This window comes from Xenopus tropicalis, chromosome 1, assembly GCF_000004195.4.
Source record: "Xenopus tropicalis strain Nigerian chromosome 1, UCB_Xtro_10.0, whole genome shotgun sequence".
Taxonomy (NCBI): Eukaryota; Metazoa; Chordata; class Amphibia; order Anura; family Pipidae; genus Xenopus; species Xenopus tropicalis.
In genome coordinates this window covers 65308487-65329599 of record NC_030677.2, presented here as the reverse complement: position 1 = coordinate 65329599, position 21113 = coordinate 65308487, and the positions used below count along the sequence as shown (strand labels likewise).

Here is a 21113-nt window from a genome sequence, read left to right as displayed (position 1 = left end):
TCTCTGGCACACGGGGAGTTTAGTTGCCCGCGACAAATCTTCCTTGTCATGGGCGACTAAATCTAAGTCGCCGGTGGGATGGCACACGCTGAGCAGGCAATTTCGGAAAATTGCCGAAGTTGCCTCGCGAGGCATTTTCGCGTATGCCATCCCACCGGCAATTTACATTTTCGCCGGTGGGATGGCAATCCGGGGAGATTAGTCGCCCCCCGAACAGGGAGTTTTGTCGCGGGTGACTAATCTCCCCGTGTGCCAGAGCCCTAAGAAGCAACTAGTCTATTATACTCCAAATAAAAACCACAGGAGTAAGGTACAAAAGGTGCCTCTGCAATGCATGCCATAAACGGCAAATATGTGCAGTTTGTGTTTAGTATGCTTCTGATACCATCTCCTATTAGGTTTATAATGCACATAGGTTCAGTGATCTGTCTAAAAGCTGGTTTTCCTTATCTCCTAAGAAGCAACTAGTCTATTATACTCCAAATAAAAACCACAGGAGTATGGCACAAAAGGTGCCTCTGCAATGCATGCCATAAACGGCTTTCTTCTACTACATGAATAGAGATATGATAAGTATTTTTAAGGAAAATAGACAATTACATTGTCAGGGGATGACACTTTTTCCAAAAGGCCCAATTCTGCATTGCACAGCTACAAGAAAATTCCTGGACCAAGTCACTCAGGCAGCAACCCAACTTTCAGTGTTCCTGACAGTATTGGGCCTACAAATTTCAGACAGCTGCAACACCAAAAAATGGGGATTTTTGGAAAAAAATGTTCACTGCAGAAAGCTTAATCATTATACCTCCAATAACAGCCAAAACATCTGTTTGAGCCTGTGCATAAGTAAACCATGTATATAAATACCAAACCCCAGTTTAGAATAAAGTAGAAAATGATATCAAGCAGTAGATCAAGTAGATCAATTTAAAAATTGTTGCCTAGTTAAAGTTGAATTTCAGCCCTAATATTTAAAGAAGACGCATCCCTTGATTTTTTCACTTAGATGAATATTATACATGTTAAAAGTTTTAGCTTCAATTTCAGATCTTATCAGCTGTACCTGGTGATGTCAGTGAGTGACAAGCAGAACTCTTCAGTAGCAGCCCAAGTCCCTCCCCCAAGTTTCTTTGCTCTCAGCTAAAGCTGGCCATGCATGCACCAATATTATCCTAACCCTAGTTTTGTACGATATTTGGTGCATGTATGGTGGATTGATGAGGCGACATATATCACAAAAGCCTTGCGTAACATTCATCTTGTCGATCGGGCAGACAAAAGGTTTTGATCGGGTGCCCAAGCAGATAGGGGTAGAATTCCAATAGTTTATACCTCTATATCTGAATATTCAGCCCTGAAGGTTAGTGGAGGGTACAAACTATCTTTTGGCAGCAGGAAAGATTGTAACTGTAACATGTATGGCCACCTTAAGTCCTGTCCTGTGTCCCTCTGTTCCCAGCCTGACTAGGTCCTGTCCTGTGTTACTGCTCCCAGCCTGATTAAACTGGGTCAGTCTCTGTTCATGCCAGTTAGAGAAGCTGCAGCTTTTCCTAAAGCTGAAGTTCTATTGTGTTCCATTAGCAGTTGTTACTTCTCATGCCTAGCACATTTATTTGCACCTTATATTGTGTATAACAGTCACCATTAAAGCAGCAGCTCGTGTATACTGTGGTGTGGGCCCTTCTGCTGCCAGCAACAACTTCCTGCAACCTTAGATTACGCAAACTGTGGAGGGCCAGCTCGTGATGCACTATTGTACTTAGGTGGTCCTCAAGCTGTCTCACAACACTTGCACAGATTAGTCATGATGCCATTTAACATCTTGTACTGCAACAGCTAGAGGGCCACCACTCACATAAAGGAACATGCTTTTTTGTAATTATCAAATAGCATATTTCAGACAGAGGCCCTCAAGCTGTCCCCACACCACAAAATAACATAAGGGCAGTGGCACACGGGGAGATTAGTCGCCCAGCGATAAATCTTTGTTACTGCGGGCGACTAATATCCCCACAATGCCATCCCACCGCCGTCAAGAATGGAAATCGTTGGTGGGATGGCGTATGCATTGCTTCGGTTTCCCCAAAGTTTCCTTGAGGCAACTTCGGAAAAAAGAAGTGACGCGTATGCCATCCCACTGCCGATTTACATTGGCATGTCACGGAGATTAGTCGCCTGCGGTAACAAATATTTATCGCAGGCGACGAATCTTTACATGCGCTACTGCCATATAGCAGGGGAATATGGGCATATAAAAGAGCTGGATGTTAGATCAAACAACTGATAATGGGGATAAAAAAAAAAAAACTTTGTTTCTATCCCTCTGGTTAGTGGAGCTGCAACTCTCCTCAAAACTGAGAGAGGGACTTGGGCTGCTACTGCAGGGTTGTCCTTGTATTCATAGGAAATACAGTGGAAGCGCATAAAAATAAATGAAACAAAAAACAATATAGTGTAATATGTTCTAAACAGTAGTATTAGAAACAATCCTGCGCATTACAGGCTACTCACAGTATTTAGATGTAAGACAATTGTGTAAACCTCAATGCGGCGAGTAGCCTGTGATGCGCAGGATTGTTTTTTAATAACTGGTATTATGCTATTTCGGTTTTCCCTAGCCTCTTTTGAGGATCTGGCCGGTACTACAATCAACACTGATCCTTGTCTGTTTGGCACATTATAATCTTGGTCTGGTAAATGTGTATACTTACCGAATTGAGCCGGTGGTGGACGCTTACCCTTTTACTTGTTTGGATTTTGGTTGTCACCTTACACCTTGCACAGATGGGGTTTAACATATTACACTATATTGTTTTTTGTTTCATTTATTTTCATATGCTTCCACTGCATTTCCTATAAAACTTTTGAGGCCCATTCAAAGGGGTTTTTGTAAGAGGAAGCTGCAAGCAATAATTTTCAGCACTTCAAAGAAGATTCACTCTAAAGACAAACCACCAATAGCACTGAGTATCACATACAGTTATTTCATGTGGGAGAATTAAAGGACACGCCCAGCTTTTATTCCAGCCAGGACACAGGGCTGAGAGGCACTTTCTGCAGTTCTAATATAATGACATCTAAATAAACAGTTCAGTGTAAAATTAAACTGGGTAAATAAGAATTTTTTTTTATATAGTTATTTAGTTAGGCAAAAATGTAATCTATAAAGGCATGTGGATATCTAACATGATAGCCAGAACACTACTTCCTCCTTTTAGCTCTCTAACCTATTAGTTTGTCAGTGACTTGAGGGGGGCCACATGGGAGATAAATGTTCAGTTAGTTTGTGAGACACAGGTCAGATTCAAAAGCAAACTAACTGAACAGTTATCTCTCTCATACCCCCCCACCCCCGAAGTCAATGATTGGTTATGGACTGCTAACAGCTTACAGAGCTGTAAAGGAGGAAGTAGTGTTCTGGTTATCATCTTAGAAATTTGTTTACTCTCCTTTATAGATTACATTTTTGGCTAACTAGCTCTAATGAAAACATTTACCCATTCTATTTACCCATTTTTATTTGTACACTGAATAGTTTGCATTTTTTTCTTTGGCACTATACACTTAGGGGCTGATTTACTAAGACACGAATTCGAATTGAAAAAATTCCGATTGGAAAACGAACATTTTGCGTCTTTTTTTGCGATTTTTTTCGGCGCCTTTACGACTTTTCGGAAATTGTCGTGACTTTTTCGTTACCAATACGATTTTCGCGAAAAAACGCGAGTTTTTCGTAGCCATTACGATTCGCTCGTATCTTGTCGCGACTTTTTCGTATTGAGCGCTCGTAAGTGGCGGGTGAAACTTTCAGACTTAGCATGATTTTGGAAGCCTCCCATAGGACTCAATGGCACCCTGCAGCTCCAACCTGGCCCAAGAAAAGTCACCATACTGAAGCTTGAATGAATCCGAACGCTACGAAAAAATTGCAACATTTTGCGCAACTTTCGGAATGGCTACGAAAAAGGCGCGACTTTTCGCGCAAGTTTTAACGCAACGAAAAAAATCGCCAGATTTTGCGCAACATCCGGATGGCAACGAAAAAGTCGCAATAATTTTCCAAAAAAATCGCCAAATACCGATCATTACTAAAAAAACCGCAATCGGACGCATTCGCCCGGTTCGTGAGTAAGTAAATGGGCCCCTTAAAGTGATGCTGACACGAAAAAACTACTTTTCAAAATATGAATATACATAAAAAGCTACCTACAGGTCGTGTTGACATTTTTTTGCTGACATGTTTGCTTTTGTAAGTAATTGTTACTTGAAGTTCATAAACCTGACTGTTTTGCCAACCTGACTGTCCCTTCTCAGCCTGTCAGTTATAGCTTCCAATGCAAACGGACAAATATGGCAGCCCCCTCTTTGAGGAACATGGGGGATCAGACAGGTAATGTAAAAGCATCAGGCAAATACTTTAATGGCAAAATTATAAAGTTCTTGCAAAGACAATGTTATGACAGATGTAAAAAAAAAAGATTAAATTTCTGGTGTCAGTATCTCTTTAAAGGAAAAAGGAATATAATATTAGGAGATGAGGCTGACATAATATGTCTCCTTAGGGAAACAACAATTATGAATCCTGAATGCAGTGTGGCATTTGAAGTACAAATGTCATTTTCTATAGATCTAGGAATGCTTTTATGTACACAATGAAATATAAAATTAAATGATATTACTTACCATTTATAGTGGTGTTTCCTTTTTATAATTAAAGCTTGGATCAGATCCTTCAATTTGTAGCTTCAGTGATTGTTTAAGGCCTAATTCTGTCTCACTTGAAGGATAGCCTTCTAAAACATCCTGCAATCCTCGACTTTGTACTGCACGTGGCACAGAAACTCTCCCAAGAAAGACTTGATTTCCTTGCAGGTGATAATTGGGATTAGTCATAATGCCATTTCTTTTCTTTTGTTCTAAATTTTGCTGTTGAATAAGAAATTGCTGTTGAGAGCGACCAACTTCTTGTTGGACTGATGGAATTTGGATCTTACTGTCTACAGGGATGTGTTTTAGTGGTAAGGAATCTTGAGGATGCACTCGCTTGTCAAACTGAGTCATTTCATATTCCAAAACTTTAGGCTGAGAGCTGCAATTTTGTTTTGTTTTCTTTGCAACAGAGTTTGATTTGCTTGAGGACTCTCCTTTGCCACTTTTATTTGTTTTGGTTGATTTTAAACTGGGTTTTACCTGACTCCATTCAAATTCACTAGTTGGTGAGTAATTTTGCCCCAAGGAATGTGTTGTAGATGAGGGAGAAACTATTGACTGTCGACTTCTACTGCGTGGCAGAGAATGCTGCTGAATTTGCTCTGTAAATGAAAGGCAATGGAAACTATCAATAGGCACAGTTTGAGCAGTTGCAGTAGATGATGTTGTACGAAGAGAAGAATTCTTAGAACTTTTTAAGGAATTATTTGATAAAGAGGACTTGTGCCGATCCACCGTAGAATCTGGAGACTCTGATGGAGAGCTAAAGGCATGAGCGGGCCCATTACACAAACCTCGCATAGAAGGATGCACATCACCACCTCCTGTGCTAGACGAACTGTTTGATTTAATTGTTGACGACTGTACTTTTGATGATGGATTTAAGACTTTTTGCTCCATAGTATGAACAGGTGATGGGTTGCATCCACTTGGTATTGAAGCACCATATTTTTCTAATAGTTTAATTATTTCACTGTGCCCATTTTTTGCTGCAACTCTCATTGCTGTACGTCCAAACTGATCTGCATGATTAGGGTCTGCTCCATTTTCTAACAAAAATTGAACAACATCAGTGTGACCTTCCTGTGCTGCAATACAAAGTGCAGTAGCACCCTGGTTGCATGTATTATCAACCAAAGTTCCATGTTCAATTAAGAGCTGAACCACTTTCACATGACCTTGCCAAGCTGCAGACTGTAAGGAAGATCTCTTTTCATTGTCTGAGGCATTGACATCAGCCTTATAGGATATTAGACTCTGCACCATTTCTAAATGTCCCTGCCAGCAGGAGACATGAAGAGCTGTCCTTCCATCAGTATCGCTAGCTTCTACATTTGCTCCATTTTCTAAAAAATACTCAGCCATCGAGAGCTGATTTTCGAGGGCCAGTATGTATAGTGTTGGTCGACCATCGGCATCTTTGGCATTAAGATCTGCTCCATTACTGAGAAGCAATTCAACTATGTCTCTGTGTCCCTCCAGTGCTGCAACTCTCAAGGCACTTCGGCCATCATAGCCTTTTTGATCCACTGCAGATTTATTTTCTAGAAGTATTTGCACACAATCATAGTGCCCTTCTTGTGCAGCCAGAATCAGAGGTATTCGTCCATCATTATCAATTTCATTTGTTCTAGCCCCTTGTTCAATTAATGCTTCACAGATTAATCTATGACCTTCAAAAGCAGCCATATGTAGAGGTGTCCATCCAGCATCATCTCTATGATTTTCATCAAGGCCCCGGTCTAAAAGTGTCCGCACAACTTCAACATTGCCTTGAGCTGAAGCTATACTAAGCACAGTTCTACCTTCACTATCAATGCTATCAACAGCAGCACCCCAAAACAGAAGTGTGTTGACAACTGCTGCATGCCCCATTGAAGCAGCAGCAAGCAGAGGAGTACGTCCATTATTATCAGTATGATCAACATCTGCTCCACCCTCTAGAAGTAAGTCAACTACATCTACATGGCCTTCATATGCTGCAACAAGTAGTGGAGTCATTCCATCCTTATCACAATGATCCACCTCAGCACCTTGTTCAATTAAAAGACTAACAACGGATGCATGCCCTTTGCTTGCAGGTACACAAAGAGCAGCAACTGATAAAGCAGTTCTTCCATCCACATCCTCATGGTTTATCTCTGCACCATGACCTAAAAGATGCTCCACAATTTCTCTATGTCCCATATATGCTGCAGCAATTAAAGCAGTTCGTCCCTCATTGTCAGCTTTATTAACCTCTGCTCCATGCTGCAGTAAATTCAGCACAATATCTTCATGCCCACCCCATGCTGCTGCTCTTAAAGCTGTTCTACTATCTGCATCAGCACAATCTACCTTTGCACCTGCATACAGAAGTGCAGACACTACTTCAGTGTGCCCACCCCAGGCTGCAGATCTGAGTGCAGTCCATCCATCATGATCACAATGATTTATATTAGCACCGCATCCAATTAAACAATTTACAACCTTTACATGTCCTTGGCGGGCAGCTAAAGTAAGTGCTGTCTGTCCATTGGCATCTTCTATTTCAAGATCAGATCCTCTTGAAACAAGAAGGTTAACCACATCAAGATTTCCACTATAAGCAGTGTTGGCCAGCAAAGTTCTCCCATTTGAATCACACTGGTTAACTGAAGCACCATTATCCAGCAACGTACGAATAGAATCTTCTCGTTCCAATGCTTGTCGAACAATGCAACATGTTCTATCATCCTCACTATCAACATGGGCTCCTGCTTTTACCAACAACTGTAGTACTTCTTGTTCCTTTGGTATTAAGGTGCACAATGAGTCTTTCACACATGTTCCATTCAAAATCATCCATAAAGCCAACTCTGAATTGGTTAACTGTAAATTTGAATGTATAAGATGCAAAGCAAACTCCTGTACTTCTATTGGCGTAAGCTCCTTAGCCCGACATGTGTAGCTCATTGCAAGCATTCGGTGTCCTTCAGCTGCATTACACAAATATTTCTGTGTGCAATGTTTTACATCCAGCAGCCACTCTGCAAAACTATAATGGAATAAAATTTTAGTATTCCCCAATCCTTCGACCAAGACTTTTGATAGCACATCCAGTTTCCTCTGAAAATCTTCCATGGTTAATGACATGTTTTTGGTCCAAACTGCATTAAAGAGTTCAATAGTTGTTAATGGCTTACAAGCAGCCAGAATAACATTAAGAATTGGTTGGACCTTTGCAAATTGTTTTCTAACAAAAAGTCTTTGACACAACCAGAGGTATAAGCCATTTAGAGTTCCAGGAATATCACGGATCTCTCGTAGCATGATGAAATTTTCTACAACTCCATCTAAAACACGCTCCAGGTACAGAAAGCACCCACTGCTTTTAATGTGCAGTTGATTTAACATTTCCGCAGTTTCTTTTGTTAGGTGTTGCCTCAATGCCTCTTCTTGGTCCAAACGATGAAGAATATACTGTTGAACATCTTTTACTATGTAAGCTTTCCGGAGATCATCCAGACTTATTTTTCGGAAACCTGTAGAAGAAATTGTAAAATGTATTACTATTTCATAAGAACAGAAGTTTATATACATTGCATACTTTAAATATAAGGAGACCTCTAACTCTCTTATGTTACATGTTAAGGGGGAAGTGAGCTAAGCTGCACTTAGGGAAGAGTTAATCAAAGCAGGACTTCTACAATAAGCTACATGGTTAAAGATTTCCTTCTGTTTAAAATACATTTTAATATTATGTAGATGTTAAATTATCTCCAAGTAATTCTAAAGTTGTGTTTGCTTATAAAGAAACACAATAACTTAGCAAACAGTTCCTGGTGTTTATTTTTCAGGAAATTCCATTAATACTGCAGTGTGCAACCACTCCTCACAGGAAACCTTACTGCATTCTGAATTCCTTTAATGTTTTTAAACAATCCTTACAATACATCAAATTATATCCACAGAAAATGCTTATGATTATTAACACATTTAGTAGGGGATAGATTTGTGGTAATACAGTTTTGTTGGCCAAGTCATCTCTTAAGAACAGTCTTCATCAAAAATAATTTTACTAAAGAAAAATTGTATAGAGTACTTTTATCTACTACCAGCTACTATACATGTGTTTTTTTTATCTCCTTATGAAACTGACCCACAACATTTTTGGTCCAAAAAAATATAGTCTCTCCCAAAAAGATTAAAGACAAAACAATCGCACATGAACCTCTTGCAGAAAATTTATTTTGGATGATGTAGATCAGGGCTGTCTATCTGGAGCCTCGGGCCAGATTTTTTTTGTTGTAATTTGAAACTGCAGGATTCAGAGCAATTTTTAAACCATAAAAAAATGTAAATTAACTGTAAATACTAAAATTACTTTAGGAAGTTCTTTTTGCAAAAACAGTTTATAGACATTTCCTGTAAAGTGGTAGTATATAATCTTTCTACAATCCTGGATAGTAAAGAGTAATTTAACTCTAATCAACTTTATTTTTGTAAATGTAATTGCTGCTGAAAACAGAATTTGTTTATATATTAATTTTGTTGCCTGGCCCTACTACATGTTGCCACAATGCCTTGCAGATTCTGTTATTAACAAATCTGTATGTTTTTATGAATAAAAGCCTGTAAAGAAGTATAATCTTTATAGGAGCAAGGCACTACAGAAATACAAGTCTTTGTTAGAGGACTTACTACTGCAACATCGTTTCAAAAGGTACATGTAATTGGATGCAGTGCATAAAAACCTGTTTGGTTTATATATAAAGGTCGATGTTCCTTTAAGTGAAAAGAAAAAAAAACAAACTTATTTTTTGCTGTGTAGTTTTTAAATATATACGTTATTGATTAAAATTGTTAAGTTGAATGTCATTTGTAAATATCATTGCTACTGAAGGAAGTATTGGTCATTTGCTATTCAGAGGGCTGACTGAGCTGGTTATGTGTAACTTTAAAACAATGTTGCAGTAGTCAGTCCTCCACCAACTGGCACTTTTTCCTCAAAGCATTTTTAATGACATGGACACCTAAAATTCTAATCTAAGCTGCCCACAGAAGGCCCTGATTTTGGGAAATCAGGCCATACTCAGAAAAAAGAGAAACCTCAGTATTATACCTTTCCCCAGTAACTTCATTTCACCTCAGTATCATAACACCTATTTCCTTTTTAAAATGGTATTTCTTTCCCTATCTAGCTTACTGCTACATTGTTACAACCTGCCATTGGTACTTTGTTTTGCCACAACCCTAGAATACAGACCACATGCATTCATGTCTAGTTAGAAATTAGGCAAAAAAAATGTTAGGGATGTTAGGAATTAGCAAGGTAAGTAAAGACATACAGAAATAAGCAGCAAGGAATATTTCTATTAGCAACATTAACGGTTTCAGTAGCTGCTCTTATTCTGTTACTTTTGATATGGGCATGACCCCACACAAGTCTCAATTGCTAGAAGGCATTTAAAGCAGAAATAGTATTTCCCAATGGTCTGAATTATATAATATATAATGATAAGAAGAACAAAATCCTTTTTCAAACCCTCTGGGCCACTGAATTGGCCATTTACAATAATGCGAATAGGTACACTTATTAAACCAGCTTCCTATGCCCCATTTCCTCTACAAAGGAATTTAGATTTCTAAGAAGTAGGAACATACAAACTTCCAGATGTGGGGCTGTACTTCCCATTAAACAACACGGCAGCAACACAGAAAACCTTTAGACTTTTTCTTAAAAAGGCACTGTACAGCTCCTTAAGTTTTGAGCTATAGCTTAAGGCTGATGCGGAAAAATGCTTGGCGAAAATTCAGCCCTACGCCTGCTACTTGTGCCTGCACCCGAATGAATGGAAGACTTTGCATTCTCTCGCGTTTTCATGCGTATATTGGCTACATGTGCCTGCACCCGAGCGTATTCCATTCATTCGGGTGCTGGCACAAGTAGCAGGCGTAGGGCTGAATTTTCGCCAAGCGTTTTTCCGCTTGCTGAAAATATCAGCCCTACGCCTCGTGTGGCATCAGCCTAAAGCAGCTCCTCGCATGGCTTTTCTGTTGGTGGGAGGCTGGGAGTAGTAGTCTGTAATCATATTACTGTTTTCCCAAGCCTGGGTTCTAATTCCCAACACATTATAGCAAGTAATCTAGAAACTACACTGGTATCATTGGTTTTTATTTGTGCCACATTTTGGGGGAAATTGTACCTTTAAAATATTATCCAATGCCAAGCTAACAGCTGTTTTTCATTACCAGAAACTCTTCTGTCTAAGCATTCTTGGAAATAAGACAGCCATTAATCATTGGGAGCATTCCATTTTAGCTAACCCTTTAATCTACCTTTTCACGTGGAATACTAAATGAAAGGTTATCATGCTCACAATGAGAAAAGCAATGTCCTTACTGAACTCAGAGGGAAGATTATTCAGCAATTTTGGACAGGTCAGCTGCTGTTTAATTCATGACAAAACCCTGATAAATTATGAGAATACTGGCATAACTATGATAGAAACTAGCAGTTATTAGTGCCAGAAATGTTGTTCTAGAAATATGCCAAAAAGTTAGTTAGTTTACAGAAGCATTCTTCAGAGCTCAAAAACTTGATTTATGTATGTCAGAAATTAACAATTGTAAATAAATCTGAAGAGAAATTCTAGCTGCTGATATCGGTCCCTTAGACCTATTCGGCAGCTTATCGGCTCATGTATAGGCACTAAAGCCTGCCCAACTGACACCTGGGCTGCAATCGTGCAGGTTTGAAATTTAGTCAGATCGATGCGGTCCCCAAATCGAAGGCCGCGTATACCCGCCGTTCTAATTCGATTGTTTGGCCCGATCAAACTACTGCTGGACCAGATCCACAAAACTGCTGAGTACTAAAGGAACAGTTGTCCCTCCTTTTAAACATTCAATGTATAGGGCTTGTGCTGAACTTTTGTTTTGTCTGTTCTTTTAAGAAGGATCCCAATGATCAAAATCAAACCAGCAGCCCACTGGGAAGCCTCCAGAATGCTCGGGACCTGGGGTTTTACGGATAAGGGATCTTTCCGTAATTTGGATCTCCATACCATAAGTCTGCTAAAAATCATTTAAATATTGAATAAACCCAATAGGATTGTTTTACATCAAATAAGGATTAATTATATCTTACAGAGAAAAAGGAAATCATTTTAAAAAATTAGAAATTATTTGCTTTTAATGGAGTCTATGGGAGATAGCCTTTCCGTAATTTGGAACTTTCTGGATAATGGGTTTCCGGATAAGTGATCCCATACCTGCACTGGTAACAGGGGCACATCAAAACTTATCAAGTGACTTTATTTTACTATAGCCTGGGAAAAATCCAATTGGGCAATGTTATAAATTACCATGGGTACAAATGTAATAAGATAGAAACGGGATAGATGTAAGACAACCAATCTTTCAGAACGCAATTGTGCCAGTTTGTGAGAAAAGTTCCCAAAAGTCTACAGGCAGTATGGTAAGAAAAAAAAAAATCTATCTAAAACATTGGTTCCATTCATTTTAAAACTGTCTAAGAAAAAAAAGGCAGAAGTTCAATTCTGGCCATTTTCCTTCTCCTACCCAAGAGAGTGCAACAAACAACTTTGCTTTACAACTGAGCACTTTCATTCCTCTGCAGAACTAGACTAGTGTGACCTTTGCTCACTATAGAAAGTAACCAAAAAAAAAGCACAGCCCAAGGCATTTCAGTTATAGCAAAGGGGCCTTTCAGTGAGCTCGGGGCTGCTTTGTTAAAATACATATTTTGCATAGCTCTGCAGAATTCACATGTCATCTGGTTTTCTCCAGACAGACCATGCCTTTATTTTTTAACTAAAATACGACAATAAGCATGAGGAAAACAAAACACTGAAGGGTCATTAACTTCACACATGACATTCAAATTTAATTTACATAGCAAATGCCATTTTTACTTTCAACCTCCCCCAACCTAAATAAAAGAATGGAATGTCTGATTATCTGTACATTAGGAATAGAAGTAAATCTTGTTTTGTAATGTTTTCGATTAACACGGTTTTCCTACAAGATGTGGGGTGAATTAGTGAGATTTTGCTCTACACAAATCTGGGGAGGATGATGACTGATCCATACCTAACAAAAAGCAGTGTGATCCACATTAGGGTCCTAACACAAAAGGTTACAAACTCTTGATCTAAGGTTATTAACTGTAACTGTACTTACCTGTAAACATTTTTGTCACTGTTCTACTTTGCTTGCGTGCTGAACAGATGAGTAGTAGCCATGGGGGAAAAAACTCATGGTGAGTTGCTAAAAGATCTGCTATTGTTCCAGATAAACCTGAGGGTCTGTGTTCTCCTTCAACAATGTTACAGCCTTCATCAACAGAGTCAACAACCATGAAAAGACTCTGGGCAGGGGCTTTTATGGCCAAAAGAGGTAGAAGAACACACCTGTGGGGGAAAAATGTGCAGAACTTATTTTCCAGCATGTGCAGTCATGGCATGTAAAATAAATTCAAAAGGTGTCAATCTTCAATAAACTTTTTGTTATGAAAAAAATAGTTTGCCATGGGGCAGAAAAATCTCCAGTCCAGTCAAAGTAAGCGTGCAAGGGGTAGTACAAAAGTGGTTTAGATATAAACATCAAATTAATTTGATGTGACCTTCATGCCTTTATTAGCAAGACTCACCAAGAGTTATGATTATATCATAGAGACACCCACAGTTTGACACTTTAAAAGACATTAGGTACAACCAATCTACGATAGCATTTTTCAGCCAACTGCAGGTAGATCAATTAAAGCAAATATTTTTATTGGTTGCCACTGGTCATTGTTCAGGGGCACACTTACCAGCAGCTTTAAAACAGCCCAGCTAGAGTAGGAATATAACTGCAATATTAACAGCTGGAACATTAAGATGGTAATGTAAGTAACTAAGCAGAGATAGACTGATACTTTTAGGAGGCCTGTGAACTTTGGTACTTTATGAGGTTAAGATATAACAATGCACATATTACTTAATAGAATAATGTTCTGAAAAGACTGTTACAATCTTCATTTTTTGGTGTGGTTGCCAAATTAGCTGATCATCTCCCGACATGCCCATCTATGGTGGGTGATATCAGGCTAATTCAATCACTTGGCCCTAGAGACAAACAATTAAAATAAAGGATAAAGAAAGCTTATCTGATTAAAAGCTCCATGGTCCAGCTCTGCTGTGCTAGGCAGCCAGCAACAGTTACGAGCAAAGATTTAGCAGAAGTAAACAGTTTACGAAATTCACCTGTAAGATCAGATTTGGTCTGCTATAGAATTTGCGATTGGTATGGTCCCACGTACCCAAGTAACAAATTAAAAATTGCTAAGATTGAGACGTTCTTACCAATTTTTAATTTGTTGCTTGGGTACATGGGACCATAGCAATCACAAATTTAAAATTCCAAACTGAAAAGCTGCTTTAAAAGAAAATAAAAAATATTGCAAGTAGTCTCAAAATATCACTGTCTATATCAAACTAAAAGTTAACAAACTTCGGTATTGCTGTAATCAGCTTCAGGTGGCACAGCTCTATTTTTCCACTAAAGGTCTAGTCTGTTAAGGTGCCATGCCTGCTATTATGAATTTAGAAACAATACGTGATGCATGGCTATGCTTAGGTTGATGACACACAGGGCTCTTTGTCACCTGTGGGAAATTTCACAACCTGCATGGTGACAAAGCATTCAAAAATACCTTTTCGTGTAGTGAATGGTAATCACCATGGGTAAAATATTTGAATTGCATAACTGCGTGAAAATGCTTTCGAATGTATTCAGCCCACCTGTAGAGAATGTTATTTTCTGTGGGAGACAAAGTTCCTTGTCTGCCATCACCTTAAAGCAAAGGTTCACCTGTCTCTGAGATGGTGAGTTCAAGAATCTCTTCTTGGTAAAGCAATGCACATTTTCTTGGCTTTCCAGTGATTAAGTAAGTAGCCCCCCTTATTGCAAATATGATTTCCACCAGCAATACCCACCTTTACCCAAAGACCACCAGACGTCAGTAAGGGAGCAGAGTTTTTTTTTTCTTTTTAAAGTTATATAAGGTGTCAGAAAGGTTTGGGGAGGCTGCCCAAGCCTTATTGAAAAATCCACCATCCATGTTGTCACGGCTACAAAATAGACAATACTGATAATTGTCTATACATGTGTTTTAGCAGAGACAATTCTCAGTATTGTCTATGGCAGGATATTTTCTGGCATTTTTTTTTCTTTAGCAGTGACAAGTAGCTGGCTACAAGTAGCACCGTGTGTCACAGCCCTTAACTGCAATTATTACAACCTGGTGCCAGCAGACAAATATTATATTCTTATCATAACAAAATACATCAGACAGGGTTTGCCATGCAATTTAGAATCTCTTCTTTACCAGGCCTAAATGTTTGGTGTAAACCCCTGAGTGGGGGCAAATAAAAGTAATTATTTTATTTTACAACTAAGCAAAATGTTGCCATATGTAACCTAATGCAAGGGCATCTGTATATATGTAAAGACAAAAAAGGGTTCTGAAGAATGCAGGTCTAACTGGTTTCTCTACTTCAGCAATGCTAACCACAAGTATTTTAAAAATAAGCAGCAAGTATATGCTATTGAACCAGGTGTATTAACCAGGGTTATTCACCAGATGTTGCCTTAATGTATTTCAGCATATATAACTAGAATGACAAAGTATTGGAAGCTCCATAACCTAACTGTAGGTAACTGCTACACAGTTTCAGGAACCATTTGTATAAAAGCTGACTTAATCTATAATACGAATATAAGTTCTGCAATTTACTGTGGGTCTGCAAATATTTGGCCTGCATCCAGCCCAGCCTGTTTTGTCACCAAGATTAATACAGATGTCCCCTCTATTGACATCAGATAGGCAAAGAATAGCAGACATGTCAGAGTGGTTGGGGCAGGGGTAGGAACAATAAATCCACTGGGGCTGTGACAGGAGGATGGAATCAACAGTAGGGAGGGCCCAGAGAGGAGTTCAGTATGTCACCTACACAAACAATTGTAGTCTTAAACATGCCTAAATTATTGGTGCTGTGGACAGCCTGCGCACTACTAGTACACACTAATCGAAGGCTCATTGGTTAGCACTGATACCCGTAAGTATTTAGGGATGCAGAATTCAGTCATGACCAGGAAACAATCTGCAAGAAATGTGTATGTTCTCCCTGTTTCAGAAACACAGGAAGGACAGTCGGCTGTGTGTGTTAATGTGATAGAGGACTGTAAGCTCAACTAATAAAGTTATGCTTCTATAGGTTTTATAATTCTGATACTTTATATGCCAAGGAATATCAGACAGTCAGGATTGTATTGCTAAACTGCTAAACAGTTTTTAATCAAGGGCTGCTCTGCTGTTTTTTAGCAGGTCATAGGCTCAAGAAATCTTCATCATTATTGTTATTTAATTGATTGTCAGTACTGTAATAAAAGATGAAATCTGTGCACATAGCACCCTGCATATAAAGTCTACGAACTAATGATGCACGGAATCCAGGATTCGGTTCGATATTCGGCCTTTTTTTGCAGGGTTTCGGTTTCAGCCAAATCCACGGTCCTGGCCGAACCAAATTCTAATTAGCATAAATTAGCATATGCTAATTAGCATTCGGAAGGGTTAAATGTTAAGGGGAAAAGATTTTTAATCCTTGGAGATCCAAATTAGCATATGTTAATTAGGATTCGGTTCGGTATTCGGCCAAATCCATCAGGGTGGATTCGGGGGTTCAGTGCATCCCTACTAAGAATCACTGTTTTAGGTAAGCTTTAAATTTTATATCAGTGGGGTCAAAAAGACATTCAAAGTGAAAGTGTAAAAAAAAATAATCCTTTCTAAATATAATTCAGACTCTTTAGATGTGCACACAAAAAAGTCACAAAAATAACAGTTTGGTAACCCACAGAAGCCAATAATTAACTTTGTTCAACCTAGCAAACTTAGGCTAAAAAAAGTCAAACTGGTTCTTATGGGTTTTTGCATTGATGAAAATAACATGTTTTTAAATATCCAACTGCTGTATGCACTGTGTATGTCAGGATATATCTGGATTTGATCCTTTGACTGTGCACATAACTGCTGCTGTATTAACCTACCAAGCCACAAGAGGCTTTTATTGCTGGTGCTGATCAGTTACCCTAATTTAGTATTCCTTTCTTCTGCTTCCTTTCCTTTGCCTACCTTGTTAACCCAAACCTGCCTCTGGCAACAGAGTTTCTTGTTCAATATGCTTCCTAGCAGAGATATAGTCCCTTTACAATTCATTGAGTTAACTGACTCCGGTTTCTGAGTATCTGCTGGTAGCTTGTTCCCTGCCTTGTTCCCGTGCTACAGTCCTCTTGCCTTGCGCAATTCCTGTGGATCTCCTGGCATTTACCTGCAGCCTGTTTTCTGACTCCGCTTACCTGCTGCCTGCCTTGACTTTAGGCTGTCTTTTTGACTCTGCATGCCTTTTGCCAGCCCTGACCCCTGGCCTGTTACTGAACTCTGCCTCAGTCAGACGCTTACTCCAATCACTGGCCTTTATATAAACTTGTTTTCTCAGTTCTCAACTCTTGTTCATTAAATCATTCTCACTATGTTATGGCTTCCAATCTCAGACCTGAATTTTAAGTGGGTTTGTCAGATTACCCAACACTTAAGATGGCCATACACGCACCGATAATATTGTACGAAACCTCGTTTCGTACAATATTCGGTGTGTGTATGGTATGTCGGCGAGTCGACCGATATCGCAAGAAAGCTGCTGATATCGGCCAACTCGTCGATCGGACCAGTTTGAAAATTTTGATCGGGCGCCATAGAAGGCGCCTGACCAAAATCTCCCTTCAGCGCTGAATCGGCAGAAGGAGGTAGAAATCCTATTGTTTCTACCTCCTTACCTGCCGATTCAGCCCTGAATGGTGTGTGGCGGATCTGACGATGGTCGCACTAAACATCGTCAGATCGCCACGTGTATGGCCAGCTTTAGGCTCATAACTACCAGTCATACCTTAGTGGCTAAGCCTGACAGACCTTTATTTTGAAATGAATATTAGGCTTAAAGGGGATGCTAACCTTTTAACTAGGTTAAAGGCCAAAGTGGTAGTATTTTACAAAAGAAGCCCTTTTTCAAAAACTATAGTGTAGCAAAATTGGATTGTATACATAGCATTAAAGTGATAATGACACAAAAAATGACTCCTCAAAATATGAATGTACATAAAAAGTTGCCTATAGGTCATGTTGATTGATTTTCGCTGAGAGATTTGCTTTTGTAACTAATTGTTACTTGAAGTTCCTAAACCTGACTGTTTTACCAACCCGACTGTCCCTTCTCAGCCTGTCAGTTACAGCTTCTAATGCTAACAGCCTCCTGCTGGACAAATATGGCAGCCCCCTAATAGGGGAACATGGGGGATCAGATGAGTAATATAAAAGCATTGGGCAAATACTTTTATGGCAAAAATGAAGGTCATGCAAAGACAATGTTATGATAGATGTAAAAAAAAGGTTTAATTTCTGGTGTCGGTATCTCTTTAAAACCACTGGCTGCCATGAGGATTAATGGTATGCAAATAATTGACGTAGGGAATGGGCATGTACAGTAGGGCTCAGGGCCGCTTCTGCCATGAGGCAAAGTGAGAACCTTACCTTAGGCAGTAGTGAGTGTCCAGTTACCAGGTGTGGCAAAAAAGCCACTTCTAGTAACGTTAGGAGCCAAAAATTCAGCGCAATAGCCCTCTCTGCACTAGCAATGTGTCCCCCTCTGGACCCACTCCAATGCTACAGTTCTAAGTGTGGAGCCTGAGGGGGGGGGGGTGGCAGCAGTCCCAGAATCGCCGCTGGTAGGGATTAATGCTGTACTGTCTTCTCTAAGACTTTCATCCAACTGTCAATCTCTCTGATTTACATGGTGGGGTAGGGGTTTCCTTCTCCAGAAGTGTTTAAGGGTAAGCGACTACTTTAATTACTAATAAAATAACAATAATAATTAACAATATACTTTTGCTACACTTTTGTATCCAGGAAAAGTGCTGTTTTTGGAAAGTCTAAGTGTTTTGGTAGGATTGTTAAAAAAGACAAAGCTTGGGCTACTTGCCAGATTCCAACTGGTCCAGAAGAACCGGATGCTCATTTATGAACCTCTCATTGTAGTTCATGGGCCTGAAAATGTTTTACAAAATACATAGCACCAATTTTTAACTGAAACCATTCTAAGTAATTTAATTTAACAATTCCAGTATTCTGCCTGGTTACGCAATTTATGTAAATCAAATAAGATGCATGATTACCTTTAAAGCACTGTCTGTCACATTTAGTTTTTTGTGATACTCAAGCTTAGAAATGTTAGGTTACACCTTATAGGTATATGCCATAGAATAAGAAAAGTTTTACATGTCTATCACTTCTGCACATTTCAAGCAATATACCTTTTAAATGCCTCTGAAGGGTTCCGTTCACATTCTCCTGGCTGCAACAGGCTCTGAACAGAAGGGTCATTTAACTTGTCTTCAAAACCTGGCATTAGTCCACCTTGACAGATCTGATCAACCAAACTTCTAATAAAGCTTCCAACGCACATTGTGTCCGAGTCCTGCGCTCTGCAAAAATGATATGCTAGAGCATGACGATGTACTCCCCTCTGCAAGCCAGCAGGTGAACTTGGCCAAAGCAGCTCTGTACAAAGTGCTGTCTTTCCACTTCCAGGGCCCCCAACAAATAACAAACCCCATGCTGTGCCTTTTCCTGTGCTTCCACCATTGCTCCCAGAATTAGCCACAAGTGAATGTTTGTTTGTGGTGCTACTGCTGCAGTTTAGTTTTTCCTGCAGGCAGTGCTGAAGTTTATGGAAAATCCATTCCCTGCAGTAGAAAGGTTTTCCTTGCAGTAAACTGGTCTGAGCCATGTTGGCTATAGGCTGTCAATTTGCACGCCCACAAAAAATTTAGATATATCAATAACTGAAACCAGAGAAACGTTGAAGAAAAGGTTGGTTTTAATTTCCAGTAGTGACATTCTAAACAAGAAGGGGATGTAGAATGCAGTGTCCATTTAATCCTTCTAGTGCACGTCAATCTTTAGTTATTGAATGTTTTCCCCCGATTCAAAAATGACGAATGAAACAGTACTCAAAGGAGTGAAATCTGTAGCCATATTTTGCCTGCATTCAATTGTAATGTTTTTCAGATGGTTGAAAAATTCAAGTGCTCTCATGACTGCATCTGGATTCGATATAACTGCATTCTTTTAGAACAAGCAGGACACAGCACATCTGGAAAAACTAAAAATGGATAGCCAACAGTTAGTAAGCACCAAAGATGACATTATTTCCAATGACAATCACATACTATAAGACACATTTATTCTAGGTATTCAATGGCATTTTTACTGTTGTTCAAGAGGCAGTGTAGTCATATAAGTAGCTGCCACTTCTTGGTTGTGCAGTAAGTACAAGGCCTATTTATAAAAAGTTAATGCACTTTGATCAGAGCACAGCTGCAGTATCAGTGCAATATCTGCATGTGATTCATACAAATGTTTCAAAAAGTCTTTAAGTTGCGTGTTCAGCTTTTATGGAGCTAGAATCCAGCCACAGTTTTAAATTCAGTAAATATTTCAGTTGTGACAACCACATATACAAATCTACCACATTGGGAAACCTGTAGAAATGCCAGTGGGTACTTTTCTGTTGGAAAATAGACTATTATAATAAGTTGCAGTATCCTATTGCTGCAGAGGATGTGCTACTAGATGCTACTAGATACTACATGCATTTGCAAAATAACTGTTTATGGACAGCACAGAAATGTGTTCATACAAGACATACAAAATTACATGTTTCTTCCATAGACTATCAGGAGAAGGTAACTTCTGTTTAATCTAAAACACTGATCCTCAACCAGTGGCTTGTAAGCAACATGTTGCTCACCACCCCCTTTGATGTTGCTCCTAGTGGCCTCAAAGTAAGTGCCCATTTATACCTTTCATGCTTGAAGGCACTTCAAGCAGAGGTTCCTGCAGGCCAGTAATCCACTTGAGGCTACTAAATAGCAAATAGCTAGATGACAATATGTCATCTGGTTGTTTTTGGCATAAAGTATAAATATCTGTAAGGCTGATGGCCCACAGAGCGAGTTAGTCGCCCGCAACAGATCTCTACTACAACAGCGACAAACCACTCTGAAATGCATTTCCACCTGCAACAATAGGAGTCACTGGTGGAAAGGTCTACACACCATTTCAGCTTTGCAAAGTTAAGGGAATTTAAAAGAGAAGGAAAGGTAAAAATCACTGTGCGTGCCTTACATTGGATTATTACACAGCTTTATAAAGATGTGTGTTTCATTTTGCATGCTGGGGACTGTCCACAGTCTTATAATTATATAATTATAAAAATGGAAAATTGTTTACCCCACTGGAAGTGCAGGATAACAGAGCT

The 21113-nt window shown here is 39.3% G+C and overlaps 1 protein-coding gene across 3 annotated transcripts in view; it reads right to left on the bottom strand.

The window, feature by feature from the left end:
• Positions 1-21113, bottom strand: part of ankrd50 (ankyrin repeat domain 50) — a 29435-nt gene that overhangs the window by 4966 nt on the left and 3356 nt on the right. For all 3 annotated transcript variants that reach the window (XM_002941998.5, XM_018096150.2, XM_031902563.1), the window contains exons 2-4: positions 19105-19955; positions 12877-13106; positions 4684-8213 (exon numbers count right to left, since the gene is read on the bottom strand). In XM_002941998.5, coding sequence (XP_002942044.1) covers positions 4687-8213; positions 12877-13106; positions 19105-19580 — 4233 coding nt within the window. In that variant the 5' untranslated portion in view covers positions 19581-19955 and the 3' untranslated portion in view covers positions 4684-4686. The remainder of the gene's footprint in view (positions 1-4683; positions 8214-12876; positions 13107-19104; positions 19956-21113) is intronic.